An 18,284-nucleotide genomic window follows, 5' to 3' on the forward strand; every position below is an offset into this window, starting at 1 on the left:
TTGTTTGATTTTCAAAATTAACCAGGAAAGGGAGAGTTGGAATGCAGAAGGAGAATGCTTTCTTCAGCTCAAAATCCTTACATGTAAATTAGGTATGTGGTAACTGTCAAGTTCCATTAGAGTCTCTCTACACTATTTCACCCTTGTGTTTTATCGGACTGTTAGAAATGCAAAGCAGCACAAATCACTTGTATTTTAGTCAGCTTTGCCTCTGTCAGATCTTTAAAATTGCCAAGATACCTATGACTTTTGAGGAAGATTATTTGTCAGTTTGGACAGATAGTTTGTATTTATTGCTTTCCTTTATCTAACAGAATTAGCATAGTTTGTCTTCTAAAAGTTCTTTTTACAAATCTTCTAGTTAAATTTTTTTAGATCCTAAACTTCTCGAAGAAAAAATAAAAATAAAGGGAAAAAAAGAATTTATGACTCTTCAGACATGTATTTTCATGTCTTTTCAGACATGTGTATGTATTTTCAAAGTAAACTGTCCTGCCCTACATGGTACCATTCCCTAATGATTGCTATGGTCATGTGTGACTGGACAACAACATAAGGGTTAGGACTAGATGAGATGGTTAATTCCTCATGTCTTCTGTTGTAGCTTTTTGATATTTTGTGAATTTTTCTAAAAAAAAATCATTCTGAATGCAAATGCTAATCTATTTCTTTGCAAGCAGGAGGAAAAATTCCTAAGAATATATTTGCAGGCTCCCTGGAAATTAAGAAGTTATACATACAATGGAACCAAACAGATTTTACTAATTAAAATTATCTATATTCTACTAGTTCCGTTTATTCTGCTGTATTGAAAGAGACTTCATATAACCAAATATATTTTTGGACCATGAAGCTTGAACTTCAGTAAGTCTACTATGAGCAGGGAGAGCCCAAGACTTCTGAAGGGTTTCCTGATTCTTTTTTGTGGGTGGTGACTCCACTTTCCAGCAGTCATGCAACATCCTGAATTAGCTACAGGAATGTCAGACCTCCATAGGACTCACCTGAGGACTTCAGCTATATCATAAGTCAGATACATCCAGATCTAGGAAGCTATCATTTCTTTCTTCTGGCTCAATAGTGCTTATGTTGTAGAGTTCGTTGTGGACTGGCTGTATTCTTGTTAATTATTAACTCTGCCCATACACTGACTCCTTCAGTTTTCTGCCTATCACTTGTGCAGGAGCTGCCTAATCAAGTTAGAATTTCATTTTGTTGCTGGTTTTCATGAAAAGATGGCGACCTGTTCTTTATTCAGTTAGATTTTTTTTTTTTTTAAACCAGCAGTAGAACTCAAGACCTTAAACTTTCAAGGCAGTTGTGATGCCACTGAGCTAAATCCCCAGTCCTGTTAGATTTTAATGTATATGAATTGGCTATCTTCAAAAACAAGAGTATTTGCGATGCTATTTTCCAAAATACAACTTCAAATTATCTACTGCCTAATCCATGACAGAAATATATTCAAAGAGAATCATCTGAAGAAACCACAGGCCTTGCACTCTCTTAAATCAGCATTTCCAAATGCTTTCCCCAAGGGAACAATGGTTTTGTAATATGTCACTTCCTGATATCTGGTGAAAAGTGGTTTCATGATGAAATGTACCAGTTCAAACCAAATTAAACTATATTTTCTGCAGGATTTCCTTGAGCCTTTTCAAAGTGTGAATTTCCAAAGTTACTTAACCATATTTTTCCCCCTTTTATATTTATCTAATAGGACTGCTGTAAGCAGACTTTGAAAACTTGGTCTCCATGTTATTTCTAGATAAAGCAGGAGAATCAGAGGACTGCATGGCTGAACTTCTTAGCTTAACTCACCCACCCCATCCCCAAATATTTTTACTGAATTTTAGTTTGCCATGATGTAGCTACTGCCACTGTGGTGTGTTATAAGAAATAATCACATGAGATTCACTGTTGAATTCACTATAATGATGGGTAGAAACGTCATCTAGTATACATTGTAGTGCCCTCTTTATAAGATTTGTATGAGAAATTGCTCTTATACATCAAGTTTTTGGGAGAAAATTACCACAAATATCAAAGTTCAGGGAAAGCTAAGCTAGTATTTTTTTTTTAACTATCTGCACATGGTGAGTCTTTCCTTGATCATATTTTCCTCTGTTTAGATTAGGGACACTCAAGTAAAATTTGCAGGCTATTTTAAATTTCATGTTATTATATTTTATATTTCTATGTACCATCTCTTAGTTTTATAAATTTTTCTTTTCATTAGATTTATCATTTTATTTTGTTTTGTTTTGTTTTTTGGTACCTAGGATCGAACTCAGGACCTCAGCCTTGCAAGGCAAGCATAGTGCCTCTATGCTAAATCCCCGCCTGGCCCTAGATTTATCTTTTTATAATCTTAAATTGTATATTCTTTTATGAATATCTTAAATCCCTTAACATACATTAATATAGGATATCTTTTCCCACACTCAAATCATATTCCAATTGCCCCCGGAAAAATAGCAAATAATTACATGTGATTTTTACTATATTCAAATATCTGATATCTAATTTAAGGTTCAGTTTGCCTAATTTCTTCTTGGATATTCTTTTGAGAGTCTTACCACTGTATTCTAATAGCTAATAAAATGCAGAAGCAGAAAGTATCCTCATTAATGAATTGTCTCTACTAAATCCCACCGATTTATTTACATTTATATGAGACATTTACCAAAGCCCACTTGTCCTTTTTCCTCTTTTTAAATTTGTTTTGGATTATCAGTTGATCTTGCTAAGACTACTAGGGTTTTTTTGGAAATAATTCTATCTCTGTCCATATTAAAGTCACCAAGGAAATAAGGTAAGGTCTTATATTACATGAATTGACCACTGTCCAGAATTTACTAAGAATTAAAGTACTGATGATAGAGGGGAGACACATGAGAAAAATGAATCTCTATGTATTTAATTGAATGTCATAGTATGATATTTGGCAACTGCTTACATCTGTGATGTATGTTTGTAAAATCAGAGCTAATACAAGAAGTGACAGGCTAATGTGGAACTCCCAAGTTTTCTACACTTATAAGCATATTCTTTTTCTGCTAATTTCTAAGACTTATTTCTTAACTGCTTGTAGTTTTGCTATGTACAAACTTTGAAGGCCATGTTATTCAAAAGTTCCTTGACTTAATTCACTTGACCTATTTTCCTGTAACTTTGGTTAAACAGTGTCCTTTCCATATGGCTTTCAGTCACCAGCACTAAATCAAAAGAGACTCTGATTCATAAAATGTGAATTTATAACAGTTGCTATTTTTTTAAGAACCTGAGTAATACACAACTGATGCATTCTTAATCACTTTTCCGTGTTACATCTGTGTTTTCTGACAGTGTATCTACCCTGTTTTGAAAATAGCTGGGTTACAAAGTGCAGTACTAAACATAGAGAAAGGACAATTCCAGAAGAACAAATGATAGTTTAATTTAGTCTGACATTACCAGTTGGTGGGGGGTCTCACTTGCCATGGATGGACAATATTCACCACTTAGGTTGGGCAAATTCCCAGGATGCCATTTGACAGTGTAATAGGGGAGAATATGTCACTGATGCCCATTTGCACTAGAGACATAAAAAAGGCCACATATTCCACTCTAGTTAAGTTCAGCTCAGTTGCTACTTTGTTTAAAAATGAGAGCATTACACCAGTATCAACGAAACATGTCCAGATAAAGATGAATGATATATAAGGAAAATATAAATAAAAATTGTCTTCTTTTAAGGTAATACCTGTGATCAAAGAATTCCAGAATTTAAGACAAGATTGAGTTTTTAGAGATGGCTTAATTCAATGCTTTCTTTTGCAAAAGAAATTCCAGAGAAGTTGTAACTTTCCCAAAATCACACAATAAATCAACGGAGGGGGTAAACCAAAATTCCACTTGACCACGTCTTTGACAAATAATAGAAAGATTAGAAGTTATTACTTAATTCCATGTAATGAAGCTAAGCCATTTCTTCCATAGGTTCTATTAAGTTTGGTTTAAGTTTCCCTGGTTACTACATTCATGTTCAAGGAATTAATGACTTAACTACAGGGAGAACTCTAGAATACAAGAACCAGAGAAAACCTCAACAATCATGTTCGTCCACTTTGGTTTCTCATCAAGATAAAAACTTCTTGTCAAGACAGCTTTTGTTAAAATAAGAAGCTAATAACATGTTAAATTCCTTCCAAAATAAAGTAATGACATTTATGTATGCACTTGGATTTGGGTTTTCCAAATAGCATGTGTATGAGTGTGTGTATGTATGTATGTCTGTGTCTATGTAGACATTTAACACAATGCTCCTGTACTCAAAACAACACAAATTTCAAATAACAGTGCAAAAATCCAATTCTCCCACCTCACATCCATTACAATGGGTATTATAAAAAATGTGGTGTAGACATACAAGAGTATTTTATTGGTCTTAAAAAGGAAATAAATCTGAGGACTGGGGATGTGGCTCAGCTCAGAGGTACCATGTCTGCCTGGCAAGCGCAAGGTCCTAAGTTCGATCCCCAATGATGAAAAAAACACAACAACAAAAAAGGAAATAAATCTGGTCAAAATACTACAGGTGCAAATTCCCTATGATAAGTGTTATCATTATGTATATCTAAAGTGTGTCAGTAGGGCTGGGGATTTAGCTCAGTGGTGCCACTGCCTGACTCACAAGCTCAAGGACCCCCACCAGTTCGATCCCCAGTACCAAAAAAACAAAACAAAAAAAACCCACACACACACCAAAACAAACAAACAAATAAAATGTATAAATAATATTTTGCTTATTAAAAAAGGTCATTTAGATTTGATCATAAAAAATATAATATGGGGCTGAGGATTTAGCTTAGTGGTTTTGCCTCCTGCCTCACAAGTGCAAGGACCCAAGTTCGATCCCTGTACCAAAGGAAAAAAAAAGGAAAAAATTCAATATGGGTAAACTTAAAAGACATTATGCTAATTAAAATAAGACAGTCACAAAAAAATGAATACTGTAGTGTATGATTTCACTTCTTTGAGGTATCTAAAAGAGTCAGAGACAGAAAAGCCTCTGAGGCAGAAAAGTCAGACAGAAAACAGAATGGTGGTTGCTGGGGGCTGGGAGGAAGAAGAATAAGGAGTTAAGTGTGTGTTATAGCTGGAGTTTCAGTTTTTCAAGATGAAGAGCTATGAAGATGATATGGATGGCTGCAAAACATTATGATTATGAGTATATTTAATACTACTAAAATGTACACTTAAAGATAGTTAAGATAATACATTTAATGTTCTGCGTATTTATCATAATTTTAAAAACAGGAAAAATATAATTCTGTCTCTCTTGACCTAATGTGCACCCCCACTACCAGCCCTAAGAATCCTCCTTCCTCTTTATTTCCAAATGCCTATCAGTGAGGGAAATAAGGACCATTATTATTTCCATTCTTTCTCTCTATAACAATATCCCTATTGACTCAAGAAAGCATGTGGGGGTAGGGATTAAGGGCAGTATGACTTCTGATTAACTTTCACACTGCAATACAGCACTATTCTTTAAACATCTTTTAGTTATATTTACAACTCCTGAATAACAACAACACGAAGGCTAGAGAAATGATGCCTGTATATTTTAGAGTATACCCAAAATTGAGCAAGTTTGGATTCATCCTGGGTTTGAGCAACTAATTCTGATCCTATGTATCATCAAAGATTCCTTTATTTCTCTTCCTTGTTTTTCTTCTTCATGAGTGTGTCTGCTGTTGAATCATGTCCATGCCATTCAATGATTATCTCATTATAATGAGGTCAGCATGGAGCAACTTACTCTGGTCTGCACTGTTCCCACCAGCTATGAGAAAGTATAAGTAATGATGCCCAGAATTAAATTAAAACAATGGTAAATATTCTTTGAAAGATATAAAAGAGTGAAGCAAGCAATTTTACTGAGGTGAATGTCATTTCAAGAAACTAATATGTGAACTACAAAAATAATGTTATTAATTGACACTTGACAAACTTTAATCAAAAGGTTGAATGTTCTTGGCAAAATTAACTTGACACCTTGCACTATTGAATACTAACTATTCAAGGAGACAAAAAACACATAACACTTTGCTCCCATTGGAGAAATAAAACCTTACCGGAAATGTCATAATAAGTGACCAATTCTGATTCTGTATTATGATTCATTGTTGTCTCTTGAGTAGAAAAGGCTAAAAGGTCTTGGGTATATTGCATAATCCAAAACTCAATCACAAGTTCAGCACTAGTTCAGTGTTCATTATAAAAGGTAAAAACGCTAGTGTTGTATAGCAAAGGCTTTAGAGCTATATTCAAATATCAACTATCACTATGTATTCAAGTTATTTGAACTCTTTGTACTTCTGTCTTCTCATCTATAAAATGAGGTTTATAATAGAATTAAACTGTAAGGATTTTTTTCCTTGGAAAAATAAAATTCATAGTGAGCTCTCACAGCAGGGACTGATATACTCTAAGTGCTTAAACAATATTCTTTACTATATCAATTCAATCTATTAATACAGAAAGTCTAATGAAATCATTTTTGAACCTGCTTTTTTACTGTCTTACTAAACAGTTATAGGATATTAACAAATAGTGACTTTTAAACCACTAGACATTTCTTTCACACTTCCCTATGACCTTAACGGTCATTTTTAATTTTTAGGGATTCGTTGTTTAGAATTTCAAATCATTGATAGAAAAATTATCCTCACCTAAAGAGAACATGAATACTTTGTCAATTATTGTAAATGCAACTAAGGTCTACAAAAAATTTCAGTGATGTCATATTTCTCATATTATATGCTCTTTATATGAATGCCAGGGAATATTTACAGACTTTAAATGATAGATCACCATCAAGTGTTTTAAGCCCCTATTTTCATGATGATGGCATTTCATTAAGCACCACTGAAAGAAAGTTGTTAAAACTTAACTGTTTTTTCTTCTAAGCCTAGTGTATTTTTAAATCAAGCCACAGGGAAATACTTTTGTTTCTATTCAATCAAGACCTGCACACCGAGTTTATGGAATGACATAATATCCTTCCTGAAATCAGGCCAGTATGTAGGACCAGTATCCTTCACACATAGCCAGTTCCTGAACCCTTACAAACAAATCCCAATTTCCAAGGAAATAATCTCATCAAATGCTGCTCACTAGAATACATATTGTTCCTTTTGGAAACGTTACAATAAGATTTTTGTGATTACAAACCTTAACTTCCCTTCTGAAATTCAATATCATCTTAAGCTCATTTATTTAAGTGGAAAGTGCCTCTTTATAATGACTCTAGAAATTCCTGGTAAATTTATGTAGCATTAATATAATAATTTAGTTATAATTTTAGTCTGGGAAAGAGGTGGTTATTAACTGAGTGTGTGTGTGTGTGTGTGTGTGTGTGTGTGTGTGTGTGTGTGAAAGGGGGGGCTGACTTTTAAATGGACATTAATTAGAAGCTACTTAAGAACATTCATTCGTCTTTCACATTCTATAGACCTATAAGAAGCATGTTTTAAGATTTCTTTGGAGAATGGTAAGTTTTAGTAATGTCCAGGTTTCCAGACTGTTAAAGCCTATCTAGCTGCTTGTGGTCATTTATTCTCTCCTTTTCATCAGAGCAAGTTAGTGCTTCTGTATATAGGTCACAGGATTTGTTTTGAGGTGAACAGACATATTTATTTCTTACAAGAAAAACAATATACACGAATCAGTGGCAACTACTGACATAAATACAAACAGGAAGAGAATGTGATTTCTAGTTGTCAAATCAGTGGCTTTAAGAATAGAAGTCTTACTGTCTTTTCTTCTCTGAGGACATTCTAAAAATTGTGAGCGGAGTTAGCATTAGTTCCTTGCCCTTTCGCTAATTAAATAAACAAGCATCAATGTTTTAAATGTGACCGAGTGTCTTTACCTGCAGTAAACATCCAAAATACACACCGAGTCAACTTTTCTCATTTGTTTTGTAGACACGTGTAAACTTTGGAATTTATGATTCAATGTTTTACCATGACGGTTTTTTATGCATTTTATGTCGTTATGCGGCAGCCAAGTTCTGTCACAATTTGCTTAAAACTGCAGCCTAAAGTTATTTTAAAAAGTTATGCGCGGTATGACATAGAAATCCACATTTTGTACATTGAGAACAGTAACTAAAAACTGGGTTAGCATGAAACAGAACTAAGAGAAATCGGTATTAGCAACAGCTTTCCACTGCCAGCAACTCACCTTGTTGAATTTTAGTCACTAGCTGATGGCGTGCTAGAATCCGGCTCATCCTGTAAGGAGAGCGTCTTGTAGTCTGATCAAACCGCAAGTACATCTCCTGGCCCTCAGTTGTCATGGGATTTAGGTAGTAGCAGCTTGAAGCTGGGGTCCTGGGCATCTGCCTGAACATCACGGCAGTTTCAGTGGCCACCCCAGTCTGTCAGGGGCTGCTTCCCACTGCTTCCACTCTCAAAGGCACCGAGACCAGCAGAGCGAAGCAGACGGAGCTACTTTTTAAAAGAAAAGGAGTGCCAAAAGCCACAACTCAGAATTCCAACCCCCGGGCTCTCACGTGACCTCAGGGAGCCAATCAAAGGATGAGAGAAAACTGGGAATGTTCACAAGCCTGACAGTCGCAATTCAAGCGGCTTGGATCCCCCACATAGCTCTAAACGCAAATACAAGCATTTGACATGCCTCAGAGCTGACGAAGCACCAAAAAGCAGCACTCACTAAAAGAGTTAAAAGACAAGGAGAAAGGAAAGAGAAAAGACCGGGGAGACGAACAAGCCCTGGGCATTGCAAATCTTTCAGACTTTGAAAGCTTGAGAAAGCTACTGTGCTTTCTGCTAAGGCAGCTGTAGCCAGGTAAAAAAGATGTAATAAATGTCTTAAATAATAAAATATTTCAAATAAGTATAAACTATCATCCTTCATTGCAAAGAAATGAATTAAAGAATGCTTTTCTAGTAGAAAATAAACTTTTTACTCCTGCTTTAATACCAGGAGTAAATACACTACAGATTCCTACCCCTCGTGTGATAATGCCTAAAGGGGCTCCTACAGGTAGGAATTAAAACTCTCAAGGACAATTTCTTTTCTTTTTCTATTTCTTTCTTTTTGGACTGGGGATAGGCTCTTCCACTGGCCAGGCAGGTGTGCTGTACACCTGTAGGCTAGATCAGAAACCAGTGTGTGTTTAAGGCCACTGCTAGTAACTCAGTTTGGCCATGTCCAAGTATCTAAATAAAAGTAATTAGAATTTCCTTCCCTGCTTTTCCCCTTTCAAATCGTTTCATGTGAAGAGAAGAAAGTTAACAGAAAATATGTTATCAAATTCTGAGCCTGGAGCTAAATGAATAAGTTCTTTGATAAAAAGCATATGGCCAGGTCGCGTTTACTTTTGACTGAGCCAAACTGAAAAGCAGCCTCATCCGGTTTTATAGTTTTAATAATGAGAAACTCTCAGAAGTTTAACAGGACTGCAATTAGAATCTCAATTATTGTTCCTCTTGCTTTCTAGTGGTGGCCACCCTTAATACTTTTCCCTGGGGGAATTTTTGCTGGCCTGATTCTAGAACATACATAATCATGGCAACTGTGACTCTCTTCTGATGATGATATAAATATGGGCAAGTATTAGTTTTCAGGTTAGCATCATAGTATTGCTGATATGTAAGTTAATTAGATGTCTTGTAGACAGTTACACAGGTCCACCCTCAAGTAGCCAGCCCTCAAGGAGCCAACACAGCAAGCAGCCAACATGGAGGATAATTAAAGACACATTCACCATAGCCAGAATTGCAAAAGGAGAGGAACTACCACACCTATGTAGGATAAATAGCAATGATTGATATTCTAAATAGGTATCAATCACCTGAGTGGGGGGGCCAAGGTCTTAGCCCAGCCTTTCCAGCAAATATCCCTGACCCCCACCCTTACAGAAAATCCTTGTATGCTTGCTACATGACTTGCTCCCCCATTTGACCCCCATTTAATCAATGTTACCTGGGTGACTGTACTTGTAATCCTGTTGGTTGATCATGGTTTTGCCCCACCTCATGTCCACCTTGTAATTTTCCATTGGGTATTAAGAGTTTTGTCCCACTTTGTACCCACCTCACCACAGGGCTTTGCTGCATAAAACAACTTTGAGAAGTGGGTTGAGTGGGCAACCCACTTTCCAGTCCCAATTTTGTCTCTCTTAGACAGAAGCTTTCCTTCCCTCAATAAATATTTCCTACTCTTAACCTCCATTGTTCCTAGAATTCATTCTTCGATTTTAGAGAACATGAACTTGTGTTTCAAATATCTAGCAGGCTTGGGAGTTACATCTTTTCCCCTCTATCAATCGTAGAATAGGATAGGAAAAGCCCACTTGACCATACTGTGTACTTTTCATTCTTATTTAGGATTTGATGGAAGATTTTTGTTTACCAGAATCCTTCGTAGAATGATTTAAGATGTAGTAATTCACATCCCAAAAGCATACATGTGAATGGTAGAAAGGTTGAGCACCGTATTGCAATATTGGATGTCTGGAAGGTCAGTTAGCCAAGCTCAAAGAATCAGCCCTGGCCCTTATCTCATACAGACACCTTTGTCAGTCACTTTGTGTCGGGACTTCTGGCTTGATAACCCATCATTAGGATCATCCTGGGCAGGAAACTTTGGTTCAAGATAGACATTTGGCAATTGTCACTTTTTCACTAGGGGAGAATGAAAGAAGGGTGGAGAAAGAAGAGAAGGGCATGGGATTTGGAATGGGGAATTTGAACACGTTCCAAATAAAGGACAGTAAAAGGCAGGAAATGACGTGTAGTCATTTTATAGCTATGAATAACACTTAAAGAAAGACTGGCCATTCCTAGCGCCAAGTTTGCAATTCATTGCTTTCTTGCCTGCATTTTAAAAATGAATAGAATGATTCTTCCTGAGAAGCACTTATCCTCAGCGCATTATGGCCAGGTTATTGGGGAAACAAAAAGCACTGCCCCTAGTTTGCATAATAATAAATGTGTTGAAAGTCCTAGGGTATCCTGCTTTGAATAATACTTATATCAAGACCAAATAGGGCCCAGGGATTTAGCTCAGTGGTGCTGCTGCCTGCCTTGCAAGTGCAAGGACCTCAGTTTGATCCCTGGTCCAAAAACAAAACAAAACAAAACAAAAACTAGCAACAACAATAAAAAGTAAAGACCATATGTAAACAGATACAAATAAAACAGTATTTTCTACAATATTTTATAGATTGACAATGAAGAACAAGAATTAAACTTAAATTTAAAAAAAGGATTTTTCCTTAGCTGGGCATGGTGGCCCACGCCTGTAATCCCAGCACTCAGGAGGCTGAGGCAGGAGAATCGCCATGAGTTCGAGACCAGCCTGGGCTACATAGTGAGTTCTAGGTCAGTCTCAACTACAGAGTGAGACCCTGTCTCAAAAACAAACAACAAAAAAGGATTTTTCCCTTGATTTAGAAAAAAAGGTAATTTAGAATGAGAAAATCTAGGAAAGGTTATGAATTAAGGATTTGGTCCTGGCAGGTCATACAAAAGGTCCCTACAGTGCTATTTTGTGGTTCAAGTATTATCTAAAAATCTATACAACTTTTCTTTTCTTTCTTTCTTTCTTTCTTTTTTTTTTTTTTTTTTTTTTTTTTTTGGTACCTGGGATCAGACTCAGGACCTCGAGCTTCCCTGAAGAAGGTGGTGGCACCACTGAGCTACATTCCCAGCCCCAAACACAAGTTTTTACTATTGTCGTTTTATTTGGTTTTTATTTATTTACTTATTTTTTGGTTTTTTGACACAGAGTCTCACTATGTAGTTGAGACTGACCTGGAACTCACTGCATAGCCCAGACAGGTCTCGAACTCACAGCGATCCTCCTGCCTCAGCCTCCCAAGTGCTGGGGTGACAGGCATGCGCCACCACACCCGGCTTTATTGTCATTTTATATTTCCAAATAGTATACTTAAAGCAAATGGATAATATTATTTTCTCATTAGTGTGTTATTAATGCCTTGTTTTTCTGACATTGCTATAAAATCTGTACTTTGTAGCAATTTTTTAAATCGTTGAGTCCCTTTGAAAGAATTACCACCAGTATGAAAATTTCTATTAGAAATAAGAAGCTACTGGATTCTTTTAGAAGAAAAAAGCTACTGGATCACCTCTCTAGACCTATCCTCTCTGTATTTCACTGAGACAACTCTCTTCACTGGTAAATGAGTGAGATCCTAGGAAATCAGCAACAGGAAAAGAGAGCCCAAAACACAAGTGTATGTTCTAAAGATGCTGTCTTTCTCAAAAGTGAAGGAAATGGATATGCTACTTTCTACTTTTCACCTACTTTTCCTCTATCCTCAGTGGGTCATCAAGGGCAATTTTTACTCACTATTTCAAGCATGAAATAAACAGATGAATATTAGGAACCAGAGAGAGAGAGAGAGAGAAACAAAGAAAGAAAGAGAGAGAAAGAGAGAGAGAGAGAAAACAAGAGGAAAAATCAGAGAGGTGCTAACAGTGTGGAGTACTTACTATATGCCAGGCCTTATACTACTTAGTTTTCATGCTTCTAATTCATTTCTACTGCAACTTTTGGAGGTACCTTACATGATGGAAAGCTAAGACCCACAAAGGTGAAGCAATAACCCAAGGCATAGCAAATCATATAGAGCCACTCTGTGTGATTAACTTCATTATCACACATGAAGGAAGGGAAAAGTGTAGACCTGCAAAGGTTCTAGGGAAAATGGATAGGAAGAGAATTCTTGAAGAATAAACTGAAAATCATCAGGGTCCTATTAATTGTATGTAATCCTGGAATGTCTAACTGGAACTATGGCTACGCAATGGCTAAAATGACAGAGATCTGGATGTCCTAGAATAAGAAGAACAGAGTTGAGAGGCTTAATCTATAACAGCCAGAGATCCTCTTAGGAGGAACCCATTGCTGAGAACTCCATCTTAGAGGGGTGTAGCAGCTGAGCCCATATATGGCTTGACAACTCTTCTTTTGCAGGGCAGATTCTTTGGCCTCTGCTTTCTGATCATCCTCAAGGCTAACTGCATATATTTTGCTTTTTCTGTGGCATTGATTCTCAATGCAAACATGCTAAATACAGTCAAAACTTTGACATTTGATCTCTAAACAAAACCTTGGGCTATTTCAAATGTTCCAATCTTTTGATACATGATCCCAGATTAGGGCTCAAAAGAATCTGGTATACACATGGCGGAAGGCTAGGAGTGCTTTTACAGAAGCCAGGAATGGCTCACCGTGCTTTCATCTGTCTGAGACTTCTGCTCCTTCACTCACATTCCATCATCCTCAATAGCTCCTCTGTGCAGAGGGAGTCAAGGTAGTGCTGCCAAGTAAGAATATATTTCAGATAAAAGCAGCAGGTAAAAAAATGCCGAATTAACTTGGAAGGCTGCTTTCAAAATTCTGTGAACCCAGAAGTTGTGGGTTGATGTCAAAGCCTTCCTGTGGGCTCTGAAGCTCAGTTTGGAGGATTTCTACCAACTCTGATGAATTTCTGCCCAATTCTGTGTCAAGAGCCTTCCCAATTGCATATGGTACAACCCCAATTCCCATTGCAGGCAAGACAGTGGTAATGACACTTGCAGCTATGACCAGGGTCCTTCATGACAGGGTTCAGACCAGATCCTCTTTTGATCAGCTCCACAGCTCCTGATCACGGCTGCCCTGTGGAGCTATTTCGCCGTAATCCAGCATTGACTTTGCTGAATCCCCTCTGCATGGCCTCCTGGAGTATGTACTCTGCCCTCATCCTATAACCAGGTAACCTATCATCAGCTTCCAGTGCACGAGGCCAGTGATGGGGTCTGGACCATCCCAGGATCACTGCCTACACCAAATCATTTCAGGTAAACCAAAATTCTTTTATTTTTCTCAGTTGTTTCACAGATCTGGAATTACATGATTTCTTACCCTTCCATTCATGAAAGAGTCTACTGCCATGAGTTAGAGTCTACGGCCTTCAGAAATATTTTAATTAATTAACAATTAATTCAATAAATTCAACTAATGTTAAACTCTTTAGCATTTATTACCAGTCATGCTAATACATGTAAATGGTCAGTATGTGATATGCTAATTAGATTATACTCTTATATCCTTATATGGAATTTGTCCACTACATCTGTTATGAGCATAATGTATTAACATCATGGATTTAGAAGGGATATTAAACATTTTCTAATCCAGCCAATCAACTACTATTGGAGTTTTCTATAAGATTAATTAATTTCTACTTTCATATGTAGAGCTTATCACAGAGAACCCAAACCTGTTTAAAAAGGCAGTTCCTTATAATTTCCATTAATTTTGCCATTTAGAACGAGACAGGAAAAGCCTATCTCTTCTCCCACAAGACTGCCCTTCAGATGTTTGGAGAACACCACCACATACCCTTATAAGAATCTTCCTCTGTAAGCTAAGACATTCCTTTTCATCAAACTACACAACTTCTAACTATCCCTCAAGCTATTGTTCTCTTGTGGCTCTACTTCAGGATCTCTTTAAAAATATGTCACCTAGCTGGGTGTGGTATTCAGGCTTGTAATCTCAGCACTCGGAAGGCTGAGATAGGAAGCTCTTGTACTCAAAGACAATGTAAGATACATACTGTCCCTGTCTTAAAAACAAACAAACAAATAAGACAAAGCAAACCAAACCAAAATAAAGCAAAGCAAAACAAAACAAAACCAACATAAAAATGCCACCTATCCTAAGCTTAATGCTATAGCCATGGCTGGGCATGACAGGACACAATACAGGCTGAACTCAGGGTTCTGCACATTTGCAGACCCAGTGTGACATCATGGATTTTTTGTTTTAATTTCATGTAGTGAACTTGACATTGATTGAATACTTGCATAGCACTACAGTAGGTACCAACGCTACAAAGGCACTTGATGTGGTCTTTGCCACTGAGTGACTATCTGCCAGGGAAGCCAGAAAAGAAACTCCCAGTTACTTCATGCACTGAGCCCTGTTTGGCAGGCTCTCTCTAGTACCTCATATTGCTTATAGTCAATCTAAACACTTATGCATGCAATGTGTATGTATTTTTATAAAATTCTATATTAGATGTTCTTGATTCTACAGTTAACAAATAATCTTTTGAGCTCAGGAATAGGTTTTTAAGAATAGTTCAACTGTGGAGAGATTTTCAATTCCTGATTTTCTTGTCCCATGATTTATTTCTACCTTGTTTGTTCTAGTGACTAACAAAGATATCTATAGAATAAAAAGTTAAAATTAAATAGCTGAGTGAATATGGGGAAAGATAAAGTAAGGGTAGGGATAGAATAAGAGCCACATATGAAGTCAGTTTTAAAAGCAAAAGGCATAGAACCCTATACATATGCTAGAAGTGTATGAAGATGTGGCTTAATATTCCTCTGAGACAAAGGGAAAAAGAAACAGATACATTACAAAAATCAACATATCCAGAAGATGAAAAACAAAATGGTGATTCAAGATAAACCTAGATCACCAGGTATTTTCCTGGGTCCTGGTAAAAAAATCAGCATCCTAAGAGTTACTGGATATTGTAACAAAGCTTAGTCTGTGGTTTCTTAACTCTGTTCTTCCCTATCAGTAGGACAGTAATTAGGGAAAGTAATTTCTATGAGAACCTCCAGAAATGTGGTTTAAGTATGCTGCTCTTTGTGATATTTGAAACCATCATCACTCCCTTGCCTCAGACACTTTGAGCATTTTCTATTGCACCTAGAACAAAATCCACACTCCTTACTTGGCCCAGCAGGTCCTTTATAATCAGGTCCCTGATTGCCATTTTCCACTTAGCACCAGTCTCCTCACTGGTAGTCCTGTCTCTGCACATGCTACTTTTCATTCTGGAATACTCTCCTTGGAGCCTTCCCCATCCCTGGCTCCTTCTCAACCTCCTATGTCAGCTTCACTGAGACATTCTTAGGTAGGCCATTCCTGGTCATTTCATTGAAATGGAAACCGTACCCCATTTGGTGTTCTTTAGCACTTTTTCCCAGTGTGTAATTATACGTGTATTTGTTCACTAACTTATGTGTCATTTAGCTTTCTCCGCAGAGTGTTGTGGATGGTCCATGCTGATTTCTTTCTCATTTTATATTCATTGTCTACTGAAAGGCTTAGTACATGATTGGAAATCGATAATGATTGATTGAATAAATGGTTGAATAAAGGAATATCCGAATTTTTCAAAAAATAAAATCTAGAACTTTCACGCATGCATTGTAAATAATTGTCACTGTTGTTACAACTTAGATTGGATAAGGATTAGATGACAGATGATTCAAGATTTTATTCTCCCCAGAGAGCCTCAAATACACAAATTTTACTTGTTTGTTAGGAGCAAAAGTATATGCTTTGACCATCAAACAGAGGGCAGTTTAAGGTGCCTTGTGAAAATTATAGACCTGGGGGGAATGAGCAACATTTTACTCCACAAAGAAGGTATTAGAGACATCGGAAAAACTGAGGTGTGTGTCTTAACTTTGCATTTGCTTCAGATTTTATAAGCATAATTGCTGTGCCTTTAAAAAGTTGAACAGCAAAAAGTGGGCCAGCTGCAGAGGACCTCGACTAACCTCTATTGATGGTCCTTCTGAATGACTTCAGTCCATTGGTCTATGCTTTGTGGAAACAGATGCAAATGGGTGGGTAGGAATAATTCAACTAAAGGCAAATCTTGTATAATGAAAATATTACTTTTGCTAGCATTTTGCTTGTCATAAAGATAGTTGCTCTAACGCATCTTATTGTGTCTTTCTTTTAGCCTTTCTTAGTAAAATATTTCTAAGTACACTTCATGCTAGGCACTGATAACGCAACGATGAGTAAGATGCTGTCTCTCTTAACAATAACTTAAAAGGCAAAAGATGAGGACAGTTCCAATTACAGGTGGATTGCTGGGGCTCCAGTGGAGGTACGCAGCAGGCAACTATGTGAGCATCTTGGGGACAGCTAAATCAAAATGAATTGGGTTATTCCGTACAGCAGAATAAAATGGTACTAGTACCGAACGTAGAAGGACACATACTGATTGAGAAGGTAAGGAAGACTGGATCAGAAAAAATATGCCATGAAGTGAAAATAATACATCAGTACTTTTCTGTGCTATGTCTTCTCCTCCAACTAGTAAAGTGGGTTAGTATTTAAATACACATGCCAGGGAGGATCTAGTATACAACATGGATAAGCAGATTTGAATGTCATAATCATTAAACAACATAGGCATGCATTGAATCATCACATTGTGACATATGTAATATTTACTTTTCAATTATATATCTTAAAAATTAAAAAAATATCACCACTATATAAACACTTCTAGGTTTCTAAACCCTTTTCCTACCAAGAGCTCTAAGTTGGGGGGCTAGCTAGCTAAATTGGGGGTATATGTACAGCTCTATTTTCAAATAACCCTTTAGGACAAGGACTGTGATGAATAGTTTTAGAATGTAAGAAGGAAAAGTAAATTCTGAGGTTTCTGGGCTTCTGTGGAAAGAAAGATTGTCTTCTAGGAAAGAACATCAATAGCAGGTGTATGAAGTTCTAAATCTGCCCTCCAATTGGCATTGTGGAACAAACTACCCTTTGTCTAATCATTCTTCTGAAACTGATGCAATTCCACTTCCAGAGAAAGCAAATTTCTAAACCTAGACCTGTGAGAACTTTCTTTAAAAGCTCCTTATCTTGGTACTCTTTTGCATTAAAGGCAAAAAGGATTATTTCTTGGTTGATTTTTTTGCACATTTAATTGACAAATAAAAACTGTATATATTTAAGGAATAAATATAATTCTATATATATTTTACAAATATATATGTATATATACACTAATTACTATATCCTCCACCACACATAATTGTCTCTTTGTGTGTGTTTGTGCATGTGTGTAATGGGAAGGACAATGAAAGTATGTTCTCTTACCAAATTTCAAGTAAAGAATACAGTATTATGTACTATGGTCACCAAAATGTATTTATTTCACAACAGAAAGTTTCTAGCCTCTGATCAGTGTCTCCACATTCCATCGTCTCCCTCTTGCCCCCATCCTTGGCAAGTAGCTTTCTACTCTGTGCTCTCATGAGTTTGACTTTATAGATTCCACACATATGCGAGATTACATGATATTTATCTTTCTACATCTGGCTTACTTCGCTTAGCATAACCTCCTTCAGCTTTATTCATTGTATAGCCCTTCTGGAAGAGTTTTTTGTTTTTAAGTGAATATATATATATATATATAT

At 36.7% G+C, this 18,284-nt stretch overlaps 1 protein-coding gene across 4 annotated transcripts in view; it reads right to left on the bottom strand.

The window, feature by feature from the left end:
* Positions 1-18,284, bottom strand: part of Stard13 (StAR related lipid transfer domain containing 13) — a 223,522-nt gene that overhangs the window by 165,484 nt on the left and 39,754 nt on the right. Inside the window, exon 1 of one of the 4 annotated variants that reach the window (XM_010623913.3) lies at positions 8,236-8,535. The exons of 2 other annotated variants lie outside the window; for them this stretch is intronic. In XM_010623913.3, the coding sequence (XP_010622215.1) occupies positions 8,236-8,404 (169 nt within the window). In that variant the 5' untranslated portion in view covers positions 8,405-8,535. Of the gene's footprint in view, positions 1-8,235; positions 8,538-18,284 lie in introns of those variants that run through there. One more of the 4 variants, XM_033759867.1, reaches the window with a different exon arrangement.

Source organism: Fukomys damarensis, unplaced genomic scaffold (genome assembly GCF_012274545.1).
Source record: "Fukomys damarensis isolate Sample0158 unplaced genomic scaffold, DMR_v1.0_HiC HiC_scaffold_38, whole genome shotgun sequence".
Lineage (NCBI taxonomy): Eukaryota > Metazoa > Chordata > Mammalia > Rodentia > Bathyergidae > Fukomys > Fukomys damarensis.